The following is a 24,680-nucleotide window of genomic DNA, read 5'->3' as shown; positions in this document are numbered from 1 at the left end:
ACGTTCCACCCAAAGGAGACTGAGTGGTGTTGGCGATTTATAAACCTTAGTGACATTCTTATTTTCTCGGACCCTTATAAATGATTGGTGACTAGAAACAGAAATTTTAAAGAAAAAGGAAAACAGACAGGGAATTTCTTTATTAGTTCAGAAAACTGTTAGCTTCTCAAGAAGCCCTTTGCTCCGTAGCAGTGAGACGTGCGTCATCTTCGCAAGTGGATAATTACATGAAAGTTTCTGTTACGAAAGTAACTTGCTGGTAATGGAGCATCAAGATGATAAACTCCACGTCCATAAGTCACCTTCTAATTCAGTTATTTTTAATAGTTTCACGCACGTTATACAAAAATATTAATTTTCGACAAAAATATTCCTCTTATATACACAAAAAATACTTGGGAGAGGTTAATTTCAGTCTCACACAATAATTCTAAGTAATAAATACCTAATTCTATGCAAGCCTGAAAGTAAGGTGGAGAAAGGTGGTAATATTCCAGATTAAGTTCAGTGAATTACTTACGTATGTAACTTACAGCCTTGGTACTTCAGAAATTCCTGTGAACGCTCTGTCCTTTTCCTTCTCCTTGTCAGTCAGTAAATCATACGGCCCCTCCTATTATTATTATTCAGTGTTCTGTCTTACGACTGGTCCATTGCTCCGCCCAAAAAGAGCTCTCCAGTTTTCCCTATTCTCAGCTTCTCGTTTAAATTCCTGGAACTTCATCTCCTGTACGGCAGCAAAATTATTTATTTAGTTCATGCATTCATTTCATTAGGATTTAAAAGCTGAGACTAGATATAATAAAAAATGATATATTTTTTCTGTCCGTGTAGCAAATGAATATCTTGAATTTAGGTTTATTCTACGGTGATAAATATATTTGCAGAACAGGTTGAACAAAGATCTTGAATCTCTCGCATAATGCCTAAAATTTTATTTAAAGTCTTTTATTTCGAGACTTGTCGGAACAAAAGTTTCAAGGCTAATTTACACTAGTGGCTTTACGTGCAAGTTGCATCCTCAAAATTATAATTTGGATAGTAATTTTGAAAATAGAGTCACAGTGCATTCCTGTTGGATATTTCTGATTCTCAGTTTATTTCTCAGCTGTAAAGGTTATGGGATAATGAGTACCTATAACGAGTTGAGGAGGAGGAGGATATGGAAGAAAGCGAATGTGGCCGATTTTAAGGCAACTGTCACAGGATTCAACTGGAAGGATTACGGAACTTCAAGAAAATATAAATACGTAAGAACAGTCTGACCTCAGGCAATTAAACCCAGAAGTACCAAATACTTAACAGTATTTGATTCATGATTTACGGAGTAAGATATTAAATATATAACATTTAATACTGCGACAGTTAGTAAATAAAACAGTTATAGTAAGAGACAACTACAGTTCTAAGTTTGAAAAAAAAGTTAATGAAATACTAAGATTTCCATGTATCTGTGTCAATTCAGAAAAAATAATATCAAGTTATGGTAGGCGACATACAGAAAAATTACATTCTTTTATGTCCAAGAAGAACAAATTTTTAATAAAAATAATGAAATGAGATGATAATGTTGCGTCATATTGTGTTGAGATATATACTTGTTCAATTTTATCAGTCTAAACACAATAAAATATTATTATTAAATATTAAAATATTATTACAATTAACATTTAAATATTTAAAATATATTAAAATGATGCTCTCAATCTAAATCAAGCATTTCGATGGAGAGCATCATTTTAATATATTTTAAATATTTAAATGTTAATTGTAATAATATTTTAATATTTAATAATAATATTTTATTGTGTTTAGACTGATAAAATTGAACAAGTAAAAATAAGGAACTCAAGTTTATCAATGTTTCAAGCCACTACTTTACTGTCCACATCTTTCTCCGACACACTGGTATCTCAAATTATTATATCTTCGTAAACCGCCTGTGAGTACGATGGCTATTGGTGGTCGGGAGTTTAAATTCATGAAGCCTCGTGGACCAAATTCAAATTTATTCTGGCATCACAGAAAAGAATTCTGCTGCACTGAGGATAACAATATCCAGGCAGATAAGACGTAAAATATTACCAAGCTTATTATCCCAGATTGAGAAGAAACATAGGAGTAATATTCCTATTAATCAGATATTAACAAACCTTAAATGGAACCTAACGAGGTGAATATATATTTAGAGACAGAATTATTTCACAGTAGAGTAAGAGTGTGATGATGAATCGTAAGTATATTGTTTACCATATGCGTGCAAGCTGTCAACCTTCATTATTTTCCCATCAGACTGCGCCCTGTCTTCCGTTGTTTTCTTAATTAAATTTTTGAGATGATAAACTTGCGTCATATTGTGATAAATATATATTTGTTTAAATCTTGTCCGTCTAATAACAATAAATTCTTATGAAATATTAAAATATTACAATAATTAACATTGAAGAATGATGGTCTAATGTAAATCGAATATTTCAATAAAGAACATCATTTGATATATTTTAAATATTTTAAATGTTAATTATTGTAATATATTAATATTTAATAAGAATTTATTGTGATTAGACGGACAAGATTTAAAATATATATTTATTATATCACAATATGACGCAACTTTACCATCTCATTTTATTTATTGTTATGGTTTGATGCTAACAAAATTGAAGAAAGTGTTTTCAATTTATTGATCTGTCGTGATAAGATTACAATACAAAATATTTTATTCTCTTGTAAAATGCGGTCATTAAAATGGTCTGACTTAAATGGAAACTGATATGGCACAACAATTTATTACGAAATCATGAAACGTCAAACTCGATAAAACTTTGTTCGTCCATTATCGAGCTATTTCATGTGGAAGGAATAACGCACGGCTTAGACGCACATAACACCACATAATTTGCCAAGAAAGATTAAAAGAAACCCCATGAACCTGGTCTCTAGGCTCAGATTTGAATGTAGGATCTCCCAAACATGAAGCAGGAATCATACTTGGCTGTGATACTTAATAATTCCTTGTTACGTCATCTCTCTCAGGTTTACATAATCCCCTCAGAACTTCATTTTTGGTATGTTCTTCCTTCACTGATATAAAGCAACAGTTAAGTAATGTGTAGGTAAAATATTTTAAGTACCAGTAGAGTTGACCGCACGTAAAGTTAATAAATGAAGGTGCCGAAAGCTCGTAAGACCTTAAATGCTCGTCAGTCAAACTCTTTGCATACCTGAACCTCAACTAATTTTCTCGAAACACCTTATTTACCTGGCCACCATTTCTTTCTCCTTCAAAGATGCGGCCCCTACGTTGCTGGCAGCAGTTGCCGCAGAGACGAAGTAATTTCTGTGAGTGCCGAAATATTTTTCCATCGATGGGAGCACTACCTGTAAAAGAAGATGAACAATTTATATTTATGAGATGGTAAAGTTGAGTCATATCGTGATATAATAAATATATATTTTAAATCTTCTTATTAAATATTAAAATATTTAAAATTTATCAAATGATGTTCTTTATCGAAATATTCGATTTACATTAGACCATCATTTTTTCCACGACATGTTTCAGTTCCTAAAAGAACTATCTTCAGGTGAATATAATTATATAAAGATTCAAATTAATAATAACTTAAATACAATTTCTATATATTATTTTAGCGTACATTTTTATCAGACATTTTTCTGTCTGTGTAGCACCTGAATATCTTGAATTTAGGTTTATTCTACGGTGATAAATATATTTGCAGAACAGGTTGAACAAAGATCTTGAATCTCTCGCATAACGCCTAAAATTGTATTTTAAAGTCTTTTATTTCGAGACTTGTCGGAACAAAAGTTTCAAGGCTAATTTACACTAGTGGCTTTACGTGCAAGTTGCATCCTCAAAATTATAATTTGGATAGTAATTTTGAAAACACAGTCACAGTGCATTCCTGTTGGATATTTCTGATTCTCAGTTTATTTCTCAGCTGTACAGGTTATGGGATAATGAGTACCTATAACGAGTCGAGGAGGAGGAGGATATGGAAGAAAGCGAATGTGGCCGATTTTAAGGCAACTGTCACAGGATTCAACTGGATGGACTACGGAACTTCAAGAAAATATAAATACGTAAGAACAGTCTGACCTCAGGCAATTAAACCCAGAATCTTCAAACACAAATATAGAATAAAAGTACCAAATACTTAACAGTATTTGATTTATGATTTACGGAGTAAGATATTAAATATATAACATTTAATACTGCGACAGTTAGTAAATAAAACAGTTATAGTAAGAGACAACTACAGTTCTAAGTTTGAAAAAAAAGTTAATGAAATACTAAGATTCCCATGTATCTGTGTCAATTCAGAAAAAATAATATCAAGTTATGGTAGGCGACATACAGAAAAATTACATTCTTTTATGTCCAAGAAGAACAAATTTTTAATAAAAATAATGAAATGAGATGATAATGTTGCGTCATATTGTGTTGAGATATATACTTGTTCAATTTTATCAGTCTAAACACAATAAAATATTATTATTAAATATTAAAATATTATTACAATTAACATTTAAATATTTAAAATATATTAAAATGATGCTCTCAATCTAAATCGAGCATTTCGATGGAGAGCATCATTTTAATATATTTTAAATATTTAAATGTTAATTGTAATAATATTTTAATATTTAATAATAATATTTTATTGTGTTTAGACTGATAAAATTGAACAAGTAAAAATAAGGAACTCAAGTTTATCAATGTTTCAAGCCACTACTTTACTGTCCACATCTTTCTCCGACACACTGGTATCTCAAATTATTACATCTTCGTAAACCGCCTGTGAGTACGATGGCTATTGGTGGTCGGGAGTTTAAATTCATGAAGCCTCGTGGACCAAATTCAAATTTATTCTGGCATCACAGAAAAGATTTCTGCTGCACTGAGGATAACAATATCCAGGCAGAAAGACGTAAAATATTACCAAGCTTATTATCCCAGATTGAGAAGAAACATAGGAGCAATATTCCTATTAATCAGATATTAACAGACCTTAAATGGAACCTAACGAGGTGAATATATATTTAGAGACAGAATTATTTCACAGTAGAGTAAGATTGTGATGATGAATCGTAAGTATATTGTTTACCATATGCGTGCAAGCTGTCAACCTTCATTATTTTCCCATCAGACTGCGCCCTGTCTTCCGTTGTTTTCTTAATTAAATTTTTGAGATGATAAACTTGCGTCATATTGTGATAAATATATATTTGTTTAAATCTTGTCCGTCTAATAACAATAAATTCTTATGAAATATTAAAATATTACAATAATTAACATTGAAAAATGATGGTCTAATGTAAATCGAATATTTCAATAAAGAACATCATTTGATATATTTTAAATATTTTAAATGTTAATTATTGTAATATATTAATATTTAATAAGAATTTATTGTGATTAGACGGACAAGATTTAAAATATATATTTATTATATCACAATATGACGCAACTTTACCATCTCATTTTATTTATTGTTATGGTTTGATGCTAACAAAATTGAAAAAAGTGTTTTCAATTTATTGATCTGTCGTGATAAGATTACAATACAAAATATTTTATTCTCTTGTAAAATGCGGTCATTAAAATAGTCTGACTTAAATGGAAACTGATATGGCACAACAATTTATTACGAAATCATGAAACGTCAAACTCGATAAAACTTCGTTCGTCCATTATCGAGCTATTTCATGTGGAAGGAATAACGCACGGCTTAGACGCACATAACACCACATAATTTGCCAAGAAAGATTAAAAGAAACCCCATGAACCTGGTCTCCAGGCTCAGATTTGAATGTAGGATCTCCCAAACATGAAGCAGGAATCATACTTGGCTGTGATACTTAATAATTCCTTGTTACGTCATCTCTCTCAGGTTTACATAATCCCCTCAGAACTTCATTTTTGGTATGTTCTTCCTTCACTGATATAAAGCAACAGTTAAGTAATGTGTAGGTAAAATATTTTAAGTACCAGTAGAGTTGACAGCACGTAAAGTTAATAAATGAAGGTGCCGAAAGCTCGTAAGACCTTAAATGCTCGTCAGTCAAACTCTTTGCATACCTGAACCTCAACTAATTTTCTCGAAACACCTTATTTACCTGGCCACCATTTCTTTCTCCTTCAAAGATGCGGCCCCTACGTTGCTGGCAGCAGTTGCCGCAGAGACAAAGTAATTTCTGTGAGTGCCGAAATATTTTTCCATCGATGGGAGCACTACCTGTAAAAGAAGATGAACAATTTATATTTATGAGATGGTAAAGTTGAGTCATATCGTGATATAATAAATATATATTTTAAATCTTCTTATTAAATATTAAAATATTTAAAATTTATCAAATGATGTTCTTTATCGAAATATTCGATTTACATTAGACCATCATTTTTTCCACGACATGTTTCAGTTCCTAAAAGAACTATCTTCAGGTGAATATAATTATATAAAGATTCAAATTAATAATAACTTAAATACAATTTCTATATATTATTTTAGCGTACATTTTTATCAGACATTTTTCTGTCCGTGTAGCACCTGAATATCTTGAATTTAGGTTTATTCTACGGTGATAAATATATTTGCAGAACAGGTTGAACAAAGATCTTGAATCTCTCGCATAACGCCTAAAATTGTATTTTAAAGTCTTTTATTTCGAGACTTGTCGGAACAAAAGTTTCAAGGCTAATTTACACTAGTGGCTTTACGTGCAAGTTGCATCCTCAAAATTATAATTTGGATAGTAATTTTGAAAACACAGTCACAGTGCATTCCTGTTGGATATTTCTGATTCTCAGTTTATTTCTCAGCTGTACAGGTTATGGGATAATGAGTACCTATAACGAGTCGAGGAGGAGGAGGATATGGAAGAAAGCGAATGTGGCCGATTTTAAGGCAACTGTCACAGGATTCAACTGGATGGACTACGGAACTTCAAGAAAATATAAATACGTAAGAACAGTCTGACCTCAGGCATTTAAACCCAGAATCTTCAAACACAAATATAGAATAAAAGTACCAAATACTTAACAGTATTTGATTTATGATTTACGGAGTAAGATATTAAATATATAACATTTAATACTGCGACAGTTAGTAAATAAAACAGTTATAGTAAGAGACAACTACAGTTCTAAGTTTGAAAAAAAAGTTAATGAAATACCAAGATTCCCATGTATCTGTGTCAATTCAGAAAAAATAATATCAAGTTATGGTAGGCGACATACAGAAAAATTACATTCTTTTATGTCCAAGAAGAACAAATTTTTAATAAAAATAATGAAATGAGATGATAATGTTGCGTCATATTGTGTTGAGATATATACTTGTTCAATTTTATCAGTCTAAACACAATAAAATATTATTATTAAATATTAAAATATTATTACAATTAACATTTAAATATTTAAAATATATTAAAATGATGCTCTCAATCTAAATCAAGCATTTCGATGGAGAGCATCATTTTAATATATTTTAAATATTTAAATGTTAATTGTAATAATATTTTAATATTTAATAATAATATTTTATTGTGTTTAGACTGATAAAATTGAACAAGTAAAAATAAGGAACTCAAGTTTATCAATGTTTCAAGCCACTACTTTACTGTCCACATCTTTCTCCGACACACTGGTATCTCAAATTATTACATCTTCGTAAACCGCCTGTGAGTACGATGGCTATTGGTGGTCGGGAGTTTAAATTCATGAAGCCTCGTGGACCAAATTCAAATTTATTCTGGCATCACAGAAAAGATTTCTGCTGCACTGAGGATAACAATATCCAGGCAGATAAGACGTAAAATATTACCAAGCTTATTATCCCAGATTGAGAAGAAACATAGGAGCAATATTCCTATTAATCAGATATTAACAAACCTTAAATGGAACCTAACGAGGTGAATATATATTTAGAGACAGAATTATTTCACAGTAGAGTAAGAGTGTGATGATGAATCGTAAGTATATTGTTTACCATATGCGTGCAAGCTGTCAACCTTCATTATTTTCCCATCAGACTGCGCCCTGTCTTCCGTTGTTTTCTTAATTAAATTTTTGAGATGATAAACTTGCGTCATATTGTGATAAATATATATTTGTTTAAATCTTGTCCGTCTAATAACAATAAATTCTTATGAAATATTAAAATATTACAATAATTAACATTGAAAAATGATGGTCTAATGTAAATCGAATATTTCAATAAAGAACATCATTTGATATATTTTAAATATTTTAAATGTTAATTATTGTAATATATTAATATTTAATAAGAATTTATTGTGATTAGACGGACAAGATTTAAAATATATATTTATTATATCACAATATGACGCAACTTTACCATCTCATTTTATTTATTGTTATGGTTTGATGCTAACAAAATTGAAGAAAGCGTTTTCAATTTATTGATCTGTCGTGATAAGATTAGAATACAAAATATTTTATTCTCTTGTAAAATGCGGTCATTAAAATGGTCTGACTTAAATGGAAACTGCTATGGCACAACAATTTATTACGAAATCATGAAACGTCAAACTCGATAAAACTTCGTTCGTCCATTATCGAGCTATTTCATGTGGAAGGAATAACGCACGGCTTAGACGCACATAACACCACATAATTTGCCAAGAAAGATTAAAAGAAACCCCATGAACCTCGTCTCCAGGCTCAGATTTGAATGTAGGATCTCCCAAACATGAAGCAGGAATCATATTTGGCTGTGATACTTAATAATTCCTTGTTACGTCATCTCTCTCAGGTTTACATAATCCCCTCAGAACTTCATTTTTGGTATGTTCTTCCTTCACTGATATAAAGCAACAGTTAAGTAATGTGTAGGTAAAATATTTTAAGTACCAGTAGAGTTGACCGCACGTAAAGTTAATAAATGAAGGTGCCGAAAGCTCGTAAGACCTTAAATGCTCGTCAGTCAAACTCTTTGCATACCTGAACCTCAACTAATTTTCTCGAAACACCTTATTTACCTGGCCACCATTTCTTTCTCCTTCAAAGATGCGGCCCCTACATTGCTGGCAGCAGTTGCCGCAGAGACGAAGTAATTTCTGTGAGTGCCAAAATATTTTTCCATCGATGGGAGCACTACCTGTAAAAGAAGATGAACAATTTATATTTATGAGATGGTAAAGTTGCGTCATATTGTGATATAATAAATATATATTTTAAATCTTGTCCTGTCTAATCACAATAAATTCTTATTAAATATTAAAATATTTAAAATATATCAAATGATGTTCTTTATCGAAATATTCGATTTACATTAGACCATCATTTTTTCCACGACATGTTTCAGTTCCTAAAAGAACTATCTTCAGGTGAATATAATTATATAAAGATTCAAATCAATAATAACTTAAATACAATTTCTATATATTATTTTAGCGTACATTTTTATCAGATTTTTATCAGACATCGAAAGATGTTCTTTTCCAGATTTATTCCATTTTAATAATATACTCGATGTTGTTCTGTGTATGTACATCATGTTCGATATGACTTTATTCACCTGAAGATAGTTCCTTTAGGAACTGAAACATGTCGTGGAAAAAATGATGGTCTAATGTAAATCGAATATTTCGATAAAGAACATCATTTGATATATTTTGAATGTTAATTATTGTAATATTTTAATATTTAATAAGAATTTATTGTGATTAGACGGGACAAGTTTTAAAATATAAATTTATATTTAAATTACACATACAAATGATGTACAGTTACCAAGATAATGAACAGAATGAAAAACATTTAGTTACATAAATTTTATTTTTCAACTGAAATTGAATTAATCATATCAGATATCAGTTTTGCTGACATACATTTATGTCAGATATTTAATTAAATGGATATATAAAAGTCACATGCACGAGTATATAACGATACGCACATAAAATGATAATTTTAATTAAACTTTATAGCCCGGAATAGATTCTAATATTCTCCGTCAAATCTTTACTACCTCTTTGTTTAGTAACCTCGCTGCATGCGTTAGAGTACGACATTTACTGGACACTGTAGCGCGGTGCTTCATGGTTAATAAATCCTGCATTTCAATTTCAGCCCCGAATTTCAAAATATTAAAGACAGATGACTGCCTCCTCCCACGTCGTACGTAATTCACAATAACCACACCATTTACGCTACGAAACAAATAACTGAGAAGACACTTTTTACCGTAACATTATAGAAACAAGGCAGTACAGAACCTCATGACTTACGCGGATTAGTTAGGGCACGTACCGAATGTGATATCCACGATTAATATCAATGCAAAGAGCAAAACATTGTTATAGACATACAATTGATTTTCCTAAAAATATTCTTCATATTAAAATCCACTGTGCCAGTCATTTACCATCAGCTGGCTGAATTTTCTTGCTAAAACTTTGTGTAACCCTGGAACTGGGACATTTAAGGCTATTAGAAACCAATGTCTGCCGCTGTGAAAGAGAACTGTTTCGCTGTGTAGTCGAATCCTCTCGTTAGATACTATATAATCGAAGCTATTGAAAATATTAATAATTTGTAGGTACAAGTATCTTTTATACGATTATTAAGTACCTTTGAGAAAAATTTAATGTCTCTAGTGGACGTTTTGAAGCTGTGTCCAGGTACTGAATAAGTTTCTACAGAAGCAGCAGCCTGCTCTGGATTCAGTTCCACCACCAACGGATTGGCCTCAACAGAAGAATCATTTGAGATATTAACGTCATATAATTTTTTTTACAAGATATAAACAGAATTTAAGAATTTATTTTTAAAAAACGACGACGACTGTTTGTGTAATATCATATTCGTTTCGAGGAACGAAATAACTCAAAGTCTCTCTTACTATTACAGTTTAAATGATTAAGAAAAGTCCTCACGAAACGCTGTTTTCTTTCGGACAACATTTCAATGTGAGATTGAAAAAAAAGTATTTCCAATTTGATATCTGAGATTTTGGATGTCATAAGAATATGGAACGCGATCTTCTGGATTACATTACAGCGCAGTCTACGTTAGGTTACCAATGTTCAGAGATAGAAGGCAATCGTCGTGCTAACGTAGCTTTATTACATTTATTGAAACGAATTTATCAATAACGTCGTAATCATTTTTCTATGCATTGCCAACAAAACAGCGCATGACAATTTTCATGTGTTTTTAGGATTTATGTGGTGGTACACTGGTAAAGAGAATTACTGTGGAATGACATTTCTTCCGACACGTCGTGCCACGTTCCACCCAAAGGAGACTGAGTGGTGTTGGCGATTTATAAACCTTAGTGACATTCTTATTTTCTCGGACCCTTATAAATGATTGGTGACTAGAAACAGAAATTTTAAAGAAAAAGGAAAACAGACAGGGAATTTCTTTATTAGTTCAGAAAACTGTTAGCTTCTCAAGAAGCCCTTTCTCCGTAGCAGTGAGACGTGCGTCATCTTCGCAAGTGGATAATTACATGAAAGTTTCTGTTACGAAAGTAACTTGCTGGTAATGGAGCATCAAGATGATAAACTCCACGTCCATAAGTCACCTTCTAATTCAGTTATTTTTAATAGTTTCACGCACGTTATACAAAAATATTAATTTTCGACAAAAATATTCCTCTTATATACACAAAAAATACTTGGGAGAGGTTAATTTCAGTCTCACACAATAATTCTAAGTAATAAATACCTAATTCTATGCAAGCCTGAAAGTAAGGTGGAGAAAGGTGGTAATATTCCAGATTAAGTTCAGTGAATTACTTACGTATGTAACTTACAGCCTTGGTACTTCAGAAATTCCTGTGAACGCTCTGTCCTTTTCCTTCTCCTTGTCAGTCAGTAAATCATACGGCCCCTCCTATTATTATTATTCAGTGTTCTGTCTTACGACTGGTCCATTGCTCCGCCCAAAAAGAGCTCTCCAGTTTTCCCTATTCTCAGCTTCTCGTTTAAATTCCTGGAACTTCATCTCCTGTACGGCAGCAAAATTATTTATTTAGTTCATGCATTCATTTCATTAGGATTTAAAAGCTGAGACTAGATATAATAAAAAATGATATATTTTTTCTGTCCGTGTAGCAAATGAATATCTTGAATTTAGGTTTATTCTACGGTGATAAATATATTTGCAGAACAGGTTGAACAAAGATCTTGAATCTCTCGCATAATGCCTAAAATTTTATTTAAAGTCTTTTATTTCGAGACTTGTCGGAACAAAAGTTTCAAGGCTAATTTACACTAGTGGCTTTACGTGCAAGTTGCATCCTCAAAATTATAATTTGGATAGTAATTTTGAAAATAGAGTCACAGTGCATTCATGTTGGATATTTCTGATTCTCAGTTTATTTCTCAGCTGTAAAGGTTATGGGATAATGAGTACCTATAACGAGTTGAGGAGGAGGAGGATATGGAAGAAAGCGAATGTGGCCGATTTTAAGGCAACTGTCACAGGATTCAACTGGAAGGATTACGGAACTTCAAGAAAATATAAATACGTAAGAACAGTCTGACCTCAGGCAATTAAACCCAGAAGTACCAAATACTTAACAGTATTTGATTCATGATTTACGGAGTAAGATATTAAATATATAACATTTAATACTGCGACAGTTAGTAAATAAAACAGTTATAGTAAGAGACAACTACAGTTCTAAGTTTGAAAAAAAAGTTAATGAAATACTAAGATTTCCATGTATCTGTGTCAATTCAGAAAAAATAATATCAAGTTATGGTAGGCGACATACAGAAAAATTACATTCTTTTATGTCCAAGAAGAACAAATTTTTAATAAAAATAATGAAATGAGATGATAATGTTGCGTCATATTGTGTTGAGATATATACTTGTTCAATTTTATCAGTCTAAACACAATAAAATATTATTATTAAATATTAAAATATTATTACAATTAACATTTAAATATTTAAAATATATTAAAATGATGCTCTCAATCTAAATCGAGCATTTCGATGGAGAGCATCATTTTAATATATTTTAAATATTTAAATGTTAATTGTAATAATATTTTAATATTTAATAATAATATTTTATTGTGTTTAGACTGATAAAATTGAACAAGTAAAAATAAGGAACTCAAGTTTATCAATGTTTCAAGCCACTACTTTACTGTCCACATCTTTCTCCGACACACTGGTATCTCAAATTATTATATCTTCGTAAACCGCCTGTGAGTACGATGGCTATTGGTGGTCGGGAGTTTAAATTCATGAAGCCTCGTGGACCAAATTCAAATTTATTCTGGCATCACAGAAAAGAATTCTGCTGCACTGAGGATAACAATATCCAGGCAGATAAGACGTAAAATATTACCAAGCTTATTATCCCAGATTGAGAAGAAACATAGGAGTAATATTCCTATTAATCAGATATTAACAAACCTTAAATGGAACCTAACGAGGTGAATATATATTTAGAGACAGAATTATTTCACAGTAGAGTAAGAGTGTGATGATGAATCGTAAGTATATTGTTTACCATATGCGTGCAAGCTGTCAACCTTCATTATTTTCCCATCAGACTGCGCCCTGTCTTCCGTTGTTTTCTTAATTAAATTTTTGAGATGATAAACTTGCGTCATATTGTGATAAATATATATTTGTTTAAATCTTGTCCGTCTAATAACAATAAATTCTTATGAAATATTAAAATATTACAATAATTAACATTGAAGAATGATGGTCTAATGTAAATCGAATATTTCAATAAAGAACATCATTTGATATATTTTAAATATTTTAAATGTTAATTATTGTAATATATTAATATTTAATAAGAATTTATTGTGATTAGACGGACAAGATTTAAAATATATATTTATTATATCACAATATGACGCAACTTTACCATCTCATTTTATTTATTGTTATGGTTTGATGCTAACAAAATTGAAGAAAGTGTTTTCAATTTATTGATCTGTCGTGATAAGATTACAATACAAAATATTTTATTCTCTTGTAAAATGCGGTCATTAAAATGGTCTGACTTAAATGGAAACTGATATGGCACAACAATTTATTACGAAATCATGAAACGTCAAACTCGATAAAACTTTGTTCGTCCATTATCGAGCTATTTCATGTGGAAGGAATAACGCACGGCTTAGACGCACATAACACCACATAATTTGCCAAGAAAGATTAAAAGAAACCCCATGAACCTGGTCTCTAGGCTCAGATTTGAATGTAGGATCTCCCAAACATGAAGCAGGAATCATACTTGGCTGTGATACTTAATAATTCCTTGTTACGTCATCTCTCTCAGGTTTACATAATCCCCTCAGAACTTCATTTTTGGTATGTTCTTCCTTCACTGATATAAAGCAACAGTTAAGTAATGTGTAGGTAAAATATTTTAAGTACCAGTAGAGTTGACCGCACGTAAAGTTAATAAATGAAGGTGCCGAAAGCTCGTAAGACCTTAAATGCTCGTCAGTCAAACTCTTTGCATACCTGAACCTCAACTAATTTTCTCGAAACACCTTATTTACCTGGCCACCATTTCTTTCTCCTTCAAAGATGCGGCCCCTACGTTGCTGGCAGCAGTTGCCGCAGAGACGAAGTAATTTCTGTGAGTGCCGAAATATTTTTCCATCGATGGGAGCACTACCTGTAAAAGAAGATGAACAATTTATATTTATGAGATGGTAAAGTTGCGTCATATCGTGATATAATAAATATATATTTTAAATCTTCTTATTAAATATTAAAATATTTAAAATTTATCAAATGATGTTCTTTATCGAAATATTAGATTTACATTAGACCATCATTTTTTCCACGACATGTTTCAGTTCCTAAAAGAACTATCTTCAGGTGAATATAATTATATAAAGATTCAAATTAATAATAACTTAAATACAATTTCTATATATTATTTTAGCGTACATTTTTATCAGACATTTTTCTGTCCGTGTAGCACCTGAATATCTTGAATTTAGGTTTATTCTACGGTGATAAATATATTTGCAGAACAGGTTGAACAAAGATCTTGAATCTCTCGCATAACGCCTAAAATTGTATTTTAAAGTCTTTTATTTCGAGACTTGTCGGAACAAAAGTTTCAAGGCTAATTTACACTAGTGGCTTTACGTGCAAGTTGCATCCTCAAAATTATAATTTGGATAGTAATTTTGAAAACAGAGTCACAGTGCATTCCTGTTGGATATTTCTGATTCTCAGTTTATTTCTCAGCTGTACAGGTTATGGGATAATGAGTACCTATAACGAGTTGAGGAGGAGGAGGATATGGAAGAAAGCGAATGTGTCCGATTTTAAGGCAACTGTCACAGGATTCAACTGGAAGGACTACGGAACTTCAAGAAAATATAAATACGTAAGAACAGTCTGACCTCAGGCATTTAAACCCAGAATCTTCAAACACAAATATAGAATAAAAGTACCAAATACTTAACAGTATTTGATTTATGATTTACGGAAATTAGAGGGGAAATTAGAGGGTATAAAGTTGATATGGCTTCTAATTGCATGAGAGACATACCAAATTTAGTGATAACACAAAATGAATCTAAAATAATTGGTGGGATGTACACATGTGAACTAAAACCGTGTAATAATAACATAAGACCACCTTTCCTTACAAAAAAGAAAAGCATTCCAATGTTTCTAAATTCAAAAGACTATAAACTTAATTACGTATGCGTAACAGCTCAGTTTTAATTGGAATAAACTTAAATAGTTACTTGTAACGTTACGTAAGCCATCGCTATTGCAGAACGTGGCAAGAAAATTAGAACACAGAGGATTATGTTGTCACCTTTCAATAATTCTGTCATCGTCATCCACAATCATAACAGAAGCCTTGCGGACACTACTCTGATTGAAATCCTTGCTGAAGAAGTGATACTGCGTTGTTACCCAGCCCACGTACACATGAGTCGGGTCCTGTCCAGGGAAGATCCTTACACCACAGAAGTACTCGTTGATGAGTCGAATATCTCGTTGCCAATAGATTCCGCTCCTGAGACAGCTGGGACAGACATTACTTTTGGACTTCTGTCTGGGATGGTAGGTGGAATAATTCTCGAGTCCGTCCGAAAGCAATCTGTTTACTCGTTAATTCATTTATATTTATTACTGAAATAAAATTAGCAGAATATGAAGTAACGCACAACTGAATAAGAGGGCAGCTTAGCCCCCCAACTGCAGAATACCAAAAGAATTAGAGACAGTACATGAGAAATTTTATACACAGAGGAACAAAAGTCATATCAAAATTAAACACCGTCTGTAACAAGCCCTGAAGATGGATAAGGAAGCCAAAACATAACCTTTTATTAAATAGAAGTCGAATGGATATTTCATGTACCTCTTATTACAACCTTATTGTATAGAAGCTCACCTGCGAGACCCTCGCTCGTGGTGTCCGCACATGTAGTCTACTAGTGCGGCCCATGCCAACTGGTTTTCTCTCAGGACTGACATCTCCATCCATCCATCCATCTGGAGTTCTTCCCTTCTTCAGACGACCATTGCTTGAATCACGTTTACGAGAGAAGAATCTATGATAAAATTTATATTTTAAAATAATTCGACAGTTCCAATTACATGTCAATTCTACTTTCAGCTCTTATGTCCATGACTTTGTCCTTCCTATCGAAAAGCAACGACAAGATTCAGAAATATTGGTGGCCGAGAAATAGACATCCTGAACCGAATAAACTTGTCAATGTTGCTCTTGAAGTACCTGCTACATAGGTCACAGTCAAGACAGGTTATTCTACGAGATGTTCTAACTGTGAGATGTTGCAAAATGTGCGACAGAAAGCAGTAGACAGACACGGATCGAGGACGAGTCCGGCAGAGACATAGTGAGGCATTCGCCGAGGTTGGCATGCATCCCTTGGTGAGAGTTTTGAAAAAAAAATTCAAAATTTTTCGAAAAATCAAAAAACGATGGAAATTGTCTGAAAAGCTCACAACACCCAAAAATTTTGAAATTTTTGAAAGTGGAATTTTTCAAAATTTCTTGGTTTTGTGCGCTTTTTGGACAATTTCCAGCGTTTTTTGATTTTTTACATTTTTTTTCAAAATTTTTCGAAAAATCAAAAATGTTTCAAGCCATTAAATTCCAGCCACTACTTTACTGTCCACATCTTTCTCCGACATACTGGTATCTCAAATTATTATATCTTCGTAAACCGCCTGTGAGTACGATGGCTATTGGTGGTCGGGAGTTTAAATTCATGAAGCCTCGTGGGCAAAATTCAAATTTATTCTGGCATCACAGAAAAGATTTCTGCTGCACTGAGGATAACAATATCCAGGCAGATAAGACGTAAAATATTACCAAGCTTATTATCCCAGATTGAGAAGAAACATAGGAGTAATATTCCTATTAATCAGATATTAACAAACCTTAAATGGAACCTTACGAGGTGAATATATATTTAGAGACAGAATTATTTCACAGTAGAGTAAGAGTGTGATGATGAATCGTAAGTATATTGTTTACCATATGCGTGCAAGCTGTCAACCTTCATTATTTTCCCATCAGACTGCGCCCTGTCTTCCGTTGTTTTCTTAATTAAATTTTTGAGATGATAAACTTGCGTCATATTGTGATAAATATATATTTGTTTAAATCTCGTCCGTCTAATCACAATTTAAAATTTAAACACGGCAATACTTCCAGATAGTTGGAACTCTCAATTCTGGCTGATACAAAAACATTCACCCACACAAAAAGTCATATTAAACACGACGTACATATATAGAACAACTTCGAATATGTTATTAAAATGGAATCTGGAAGAGAACATCATTGATATATGATAAACATCTGACTAAAATACAATAATATATAAAAAAAGTTGCATTTTTAGAAATTATGTTCAAGTTTATATAATTTTAATTTTATACACCTGAAGATAATTCATCTAAGAACTGAAACACGTCGTGAGAAAAAAATGATGTTCTAGTGTAAATCGAATGTTTCGATAGAGAACATCATATGGTATTTTAAATATTTTAAATTTTAAATTGCGATTAGACGGACAAGATTTAAACAAATATAATTAAATTTTGTCAAAATTCTTACAAGAAATCCATCCAGATAAATTCTGGCCTAGTGTACCACTGAAATAGGTTTCTTTTATTTATTTAAGACCATATTAAACACTCCAATGTGATAAGAGTTCATTTCAGATATCAAATCATCATGGAAAATGTGGGCATTTCTGTATCGTGAATTGACAGGAAAAGATCAAAAGTTATTCATACAGCTAACTCAGTCTAGAAATAACTTCACAGACCCTGCGTCGAGGCACGAACAGTCAGGTCGTACAACACGACTACAAAACTGAGGGTTCGGGGCTAAAGAAACCTGAAATAACTGAAAATAAATGTAAAGTAGTTACGTATATAAAGACAGATTTTTACAAAAACTCTACGTTCAGGTAAATGGGTTCATTCTCAAGAACAGAGCTTTCATTTGACATTCTAAGCTTAAAAATGCAATAAATACACTGTATTTTGTAACAAGGATCACTTTATATACACGCGCGTAGACCACGGGAATTTAGATGTCGTACCTAAAACATTAATGGTTTAGTTGTATGCTAGTGGCCAGCTCGAACGCACATAAGCCATAATGCAAGGCCAAGAAAGGTTAATATTTAAATGCTCTCTCTTCCCAGCTTTTATCTCAAATTATTATACACATACAAAAATTACCTTTCTGAAACGATTCATCCCAAGTCCCTGGATCAATCGTGATCAGCGACTTAACAACATCCTCAACCAGCAACGAACGGTCCACCAGTTTCAGCGAGGGCCTGAAATAACATCGAACATTTTCATCAGTACACGCACGGCTCTTTATAAAGAATAAATCGAACCAGACCATTCAACAAATGCCCAAGTTTATACAATTTATACGCAGTAGTCTCTTGTAACTGGTCCCACAAAAACTATCCTTAATCGCCCTGATGACGGAGGCAGTATGACCTCCGAAACGTTGGTTAACATCGACCAGACTACACGGCGCAACAACCCAGAAGACAGAAATCTTTATCTTTAATTGAATTTATTGAATACGTAAATATTCGACTTAGAAGCAATCTGATTGGCCATATGATACAAACATATCATTTATTAAAATTTTTATCATTAATATAAAAATGGGACCCTGTGGAACCAAGGGATCACTGTACTTGTATTCAAACATGCAGTTTAAGAAATATTTTATCCAATTTGTTGCTTTAATCCAAACAGGATTCAACTGTAACTGCGAGAATAAGAACCAATCACATCACAGACTTCAATAAATTCGAATCCCAATATCAAAAAAAATGTAATCCTGATTCAGCATTATAAAGTTTTTACGTGCACGTGTGTGTACGTATTTTCTCTTTTTTCACAGAGTACAACAAGTTTAACAACATTTTATTAGCAAAACAGAATTCTAATAATATTTTCTATTCTTCTTACAATAATTTAAAAATGTACGTCTGTCATATTCATCTGTGGTCTTAACTGATTCTGTTTTTAGGCAGCGCAGATTATGGTCCATTGCAGGATCTTCATATAATTCCTTTAACTCTGGACCCAACGGGACGATATATTCATTTTTACAAACCTCCCCGAAAGACAAAATCATTACTTGAGGTGATTACCTAAAACTCAAAATTTAATTAACATATACTACAGTAACTTATGAATATACAATCAAATTAGGCCAAACAGATGAACACAAAATTTTTAAGACTCGACACTGACAAAATAAGAATCGTATGGAAAAACACAAGACTAGTAAAAGATTAGCAAAGTTATGTTTTATAATTATGCGCTGTGCTGCTTCCAATTCCTATTTGCACACTTAACACAACGAAATGTCTACAAAGTCAAACTACAGAAGTAAGATTCTACTGCTGTGGGGTCTGTGAATTCTCTTCCATCTTGTGTTCGGATTTCTCGTCGTAAATATCTGAAGAAGATTTGTAGGTCTGAAGTACGTAAAAATACGTAAGGAGGATAAAGCACCATGTCAGAACTGATATAAAATTTACAGATGAGAATTAAAATTCATTTTAATTACAGCAGAATGGGATTCAATGAATTTAAGACAAGCACGCAAAAAACATTACGCAACACTTAAAAATGGATAATCTGAATAACGACGAGAAGAATCTGTTTACGTAAACTATTATAAAATACAGTTTAAAATTATAAATTTAATTATGGCACTAATATCGTATAAGTATTAGGATGAGCAAAGCAGCAAGAACTACTCGCATCGCCGTAGCATGTGATTCCAAGTGAAGCAGATCATAGAAACCCTGTCGCAAGGGCCCTGACATATAATAGTTGTTTCTGGTCCACATGGAGACAGAGGGCGTGAGCTGCACGATAATTGGACTGGTAGCGGAGCGCGGCGTACAAAGTGAGAGTGTGGGCGTGAGAACCGTAAGACAAAAGCCTCTTAGGAAATTCTATTATATTCCAGTGGTATTAATCAGCCGAGGCAAATATTTCGGAAACGCGTACACTACAATATTTATACTCAGATTCTCTACATACGAAACTGTAATCCTGTCACCTTTGAAATGAAACTGCAATGAGCTCTCTAGCCAAATAAGACTCTTATTTGCTACAGATTTCTGGGTTACGCTGGGCGAACTATTACGTTTTTCCTCGAGGTACAGGTTATAATTTGAAAGGCGATCATCCCATAATCAATTATGCTGCAAGGGGCTTTAGTATTTCATCCATTCTGTTAACCTGCCAGAATATCATCTCCAGTGCGTAAGTTCCTTCAACCGCAGTAACAGGCTCTAAAATTAATGACACCAGATTCACTTACTAAATTGTGGGTTGTGAAAGATAAAGCAGTCTTTTTTTTTAAATTCGACGTCTTTCAGATTGTCATTTCTTGAGAGACAAATTTAGAAAATGTTTTCTTTGGGGTATTTTCAAACTATTAGACTAAACATTTTGTAAAACTAAAAGTAAAGCTAAACTGCTACGGGCCACGTAGGTGCTTGGGGGGGAGAGGAGGTGTAGCTCCCACTCGTTCTCAACTCAGGCACTAGACGGAGGCAAGTAGTCAGTTTCACGACCTGGCCGCGCCTTACTCCTGGGGAAAGGACCCCTGGTACCCATTATCTGTCATAGTATCGAATGTGAACAGAAAGGAAGATCGTGTGTGTCCTGCATCATGAATATTTATCGTCCGTCACGAGGTGTTCACATTTACCTCAGCATTCGTTCCGTCTCAATTAATTCCAAAATATCGATGCGTCTGTCTTCTTCTGGAATGTGAAGTGCCGACACGGACACAGCGTCTTCACACAGCGTACTCCAACCACGAATGTCTGACAGCTTCGGGGCGTGCACTTGCAGAGATTGATTGGGTACTCGTGCCCACTGATGAGGTTTTAAGTCTTGGTGGAAACTTAAAAAAAGAGAGAAACAATGATTTATTAAAAATAAGCATGTGGTCACAAAAGTTCTGGCCGACGGACACATGTTCTGAAGGAACTGTATAAAAATAAGACCTGAAAGTGACTGATTACATTCATTATTTTGCTTTGGTAAATAATAATGTTTTGCAGACTTTTATGTCAGAATATAGAAAATTAAAATAATTTAACGCATTTAGCCAGGTTTAAAAAAATATTGGATGACGTATCTGTTAAATATCACATTTGTAGTTACAGAAAATCCTGTCCATCTCCTCAGTATGTATTAAAGTAACAACACACAAAACATATAATAATAATGAAGGAATCTGAAAAATGCCCTACAATCTAGATTATATAAATAAATTATGCAAATGTTAGTGCAAAATTCTGTACTTGGTTTTGTTCTGTAACTAAATTTCTGTCTGCATCTCTTTACAGTGCCGACTCATTTTATGCAGCATATCACTTGAAATAGAAGACTAATCGAAAACCTGTACATGCAGCAAAAAGTCAAAGTGAGACTGGACTCAGGAGACACCAACAGCATTGAGATAGGTAGAGGTGTAAGACAGGGATGCTGCTTTTTAACCTGTACGGGGAATGACTTGCCAAGGAAGCTCTGGAGGGAACAGGAGACTTCAAAATTGGAGGAAGAGTGATAAAGACTGTAAAGTATACAGACGAATTAGTAGTATTGGCAAAGGAAGAGGAGGAATTACAGAACATGATGGACAAGTTAGTGGAGACAGGTAGAGAGTATGGAATGGAAATCAACATTGAAAAATCAAAGGTAATGAGGATAGCACCGAGAGCAGAACCATTGAACGTTGTAATTGGAAACCAACAGATGGAGAATGTGGAGCATTTCAAGTACTTCGGAAGCATAGTCACGACGGACGCCCTATGCACCAAGGAAGTAAAAGCAAGGATAGCCATGGCCAAGGCAGCTTTCGTCAAGAAGAGGATACTTCTCACTAGCAAGTTGGGCTCGGAGATGAAGAAGAAACTAGTGAAGTGTTACGTATGGAGCAGAGACTTGGACACTCAGGAAGAAGGAACGGAAATACCTGGAGAGTTTTGAAATGTGGTGTTGGAGAAGAATAGAGAAGATCAGGTGGACGGATCGAGTGACCAACGAAGAAGTATTGAGGAGAGTCAACGAGCAAAGAAACATTCTGCAGGCGATTACACGAAGGAAAGCTAACTGGCTGGGACATATTATGAGAAGGAATGGGTTACTGAGTGACATCATCGAAGGCCAGGTTGAAGGAAAGCGAGGGCTGGGAAGAAGACTGATACAGCCAACCGACGACCTTAAACAAGGAAAGAAGATGACGTTCCAGGAATTAAAGCGAGAAGCCGAGAATAGGGACAACTGGAGAGCTCTGTTTGGGCAGAGCAATGGACCTGTCGTAAGACAGAACACTGAATAATAATAATAATCACTTGAAATTGGTAATGTGACTTAAAACTTGATACCTCTTAAAAGCAACTAGTGTATATAGACCTAACCTAACCTAACCTAACCTGTGGTATAACATGCCTCTCAGAGTTCTGAAGCAGTGCAGCTGAAAGTGGCAGGGTGGTTGATGTCCTACCCAACTCTATCTGCAACACTTCCTTGCTCGTTGCTGCCACAAAGATGTTTCAGGTACCATCTATCAAAACAACGTAGGAGAAGAGAAGTTTACACAGTACGTTCACATTTCCCACTAAACACATCAATAAATTCACAATATCTTTCAGAATATGAATCTAATATACGCGTAACATTCCTTCCAATTATAAGAATTCTTGTGAACAATATCTTGAGAAACTTTCGAAGTTACAAAGTACAATTTCCTGATCAATGCGTATTTTACTTCAGCGTCCTGTATGGGTTTTTAAGAGACGTACGCTGTTTTATCAAAACACATGCACATCATAGCATAACACTGTCGGTTTTAAATTGGTCCAGTTGGAGATACACAGATTTATTAAATATTTCAATTTCCCTCAAAAAAACATAATTTATTTCTGCTGCAATCTTGGCAACCTCACCGGGACACCATTTTGTTTGTGGACGTCTCACCCCAAACCACATAATAAGGGAGAAAAATACTGTAAAGGGACCAACATTTTATAATTTTTATACTACGCTAGAAAACACTACACGTCGGAACATTAAAGAAGTATCATACGCCAAACAATTTCATTACCAAGAGAAATAAAATCCTTCTTTCTCTACATAAAGCTAGATTTTGATAATTTCAGATTAGATTATGAGAATGAGCAATTTCCAATCATAATTTTAAAAATACTTATACTTTGCCCAAATTTTCTTAAAATAAACTCTACTGAAATAATAAATGTCCTTATTCGTTATGGAAATGAAGGGAAATCGTAAGCGTGAAACTGTAATAAGTCAAGGATCTATTTTGTTGTTATTAATCGTTAAAAACAAACTTTCTGTTAATACTGTCACATTCCCTGTGATGCCCCTTTGCCTGATGAATCATGAGTCACTTCATCGTAGAGTTCGTCAGCACGGACCACGTAGCAACTCTGACGATCGATGCTATCGTAACAAAACTTAATAGTTTGCTTTCAAATTTCATAATTTCAAAGCTAAAAAGTATTAATACCAGTGAACAACGAGGAGGAGTCTTGTGAACGAGGTAACGAATCCCACCTCATACGTTTGTAACGCAGCCAAGATGGCATTACTGGTTGTGGGGAAATTAGAGGGTATAAAGTTGGTATGGCTTCTAATTGCATGAGAGACATACCAAATTTAGTGATAACACAAAATGAATCTAAAATAATTAGTGGGATGTACACATGTGAACTAAAACCGTGTAATAATAACATAAGACCACCTTTCCTTACAAAAAAGAAAAGCATTCCAATGTTTCTAAATTCAAAAGACTATAAACTTAATTACGTATACGTAACAGCTCAGTTTCAATTGGAATAAACTTAAATAGTTTCTTGTAACGTTACGTAAGCCATCGCTATTGCAGAACGTGGCAAGAAAATTAGAACACAGAGGATTACGTTGTCACCTTTCAATAATTCTGTCATCGTCATCCACAATCATAACAGAAGCCTTGCGGACACTACTCTGATTGAAATCCTTGCTGAAGAAGTGATACTGCGTTGTTACCCAGCCCACGTACACATGAGTCGGGTCCTGTCCAGGGAAGATCCTTACACCATAGAAGTACTC

General features: G+C 33.4%; 2 protein-coding genes across 7 annotated transcripts in view; both read right to left on the bottom strand.

Annotated features, from left to right (window-relative positions):
• LOC147871015 (ryanodine receptor-like) overlaps positions 1-3,381 on the bottom strand; it is a 37,548-nt gene extending 34,167 nt beyond the window's left edge. Inside the window, exons 1-2 of the mRNA XM_087341462.1 lie at positions 3,263-3,381; positions 521-727 (exon numbers count right to left, since the gene is read on the bottom strand). The gene's annotated coding sequence lies outside the window, so the exon portion shown is untranslated. The remainder of the gene's footprint in view (positions 1-520; positions 728-3,262) is intronic.
• A 2,776-nt stretch (positions 3,382-6,157) lies between these two features.
• Positions 6,158-24,662, bottom strand: LOC147871014 (uncharacterized). 6 transcript variants are annotated; one of them, XM_087341454.1, is made up of 7 exons: positions 24,517-24,662; positions 23,000-23,130; positions 21,265-21,462; positions 18,744-18,844; positions 14,540-14,658; positions 9,028-9,146; positions 6,158-6,263 (listed from the first exon to the last, which is right to left on the bottom strand). In XM_087341454.1, exons 2-7 carry the CDS (start codon positions 23,011-23,013, stop codon positions 6,260-6,262), a joined length of 555 nt encoding a protein of 184 aa, XP_087197580.1. In that variant the 5' UTR covers positions 23,014-23,130; positions 24,517-24,662; the 3' UTR covers positions 6,158-6,259. The 6 variants fall into 6 exon arrangements, 2 of the variants coding, with proteins under 2 accessions (XP_087197580.1, XP_087197581.1); XR_015532876.1 differs by lacking the exon at positions 6,158-6,263 and adding an exon at positions 11,798-12,004 and having other exon boundaries at positions 9,025-9,146; positions 24,517-24,657; XR_015532878.1 differs by lacking the exon at positions 6,158-6,263 and adding an exon at positions 11,811-12,004 and having other exon boundaries at positions 9,030-9,146; positions 24,517-24,658.
• Between the last annotated feature and the right edge of the window lie 18 nt (positions 24,663-24,680).

This window comes from Zootermopsis nevadensis, unplaced genomic scaffold (assembly GCF_977971745.1).
Source record: "Zootermopsis nevadensis isolate Lab colony 2312 unplaced genomic scaffold, Znev_1.0 Znev_ptg000075l, whole genome shotgun sequence".
NCBI classification, from domain to species: Eukaryota; Metazoa; Arthropoda; class Insecta; order Blattodea; family Termopsidae; genus Zootermopsis; species Zootermopsis nevadensis.
The sequence above is the reverse complement of the archived record's forward strand: the minus strand, read 5'-3'. Positions and strand labels throughout refer to the sequence as shown.

Bases quoted from the DNA above. Each gene is read 5' to 3' on its own strand.
- LOC147871014 (XM_087341454.1), bottom strand. The intron at 14,659-18,743 runs GTAATTTTTGTA...CTTCTTTTACAG, and splicing joins GGATGAATCGTTTCAGAAAG to GTAGTGCTCCCATCGATGGA. The intron at 9,147-14,539 runs GTAAATAAGGTG...CTTCTTTTACAG, and splicing joins GAGAAAGAAATGGTGGCCAG to GTAGTGCTCCCATCGATGGA.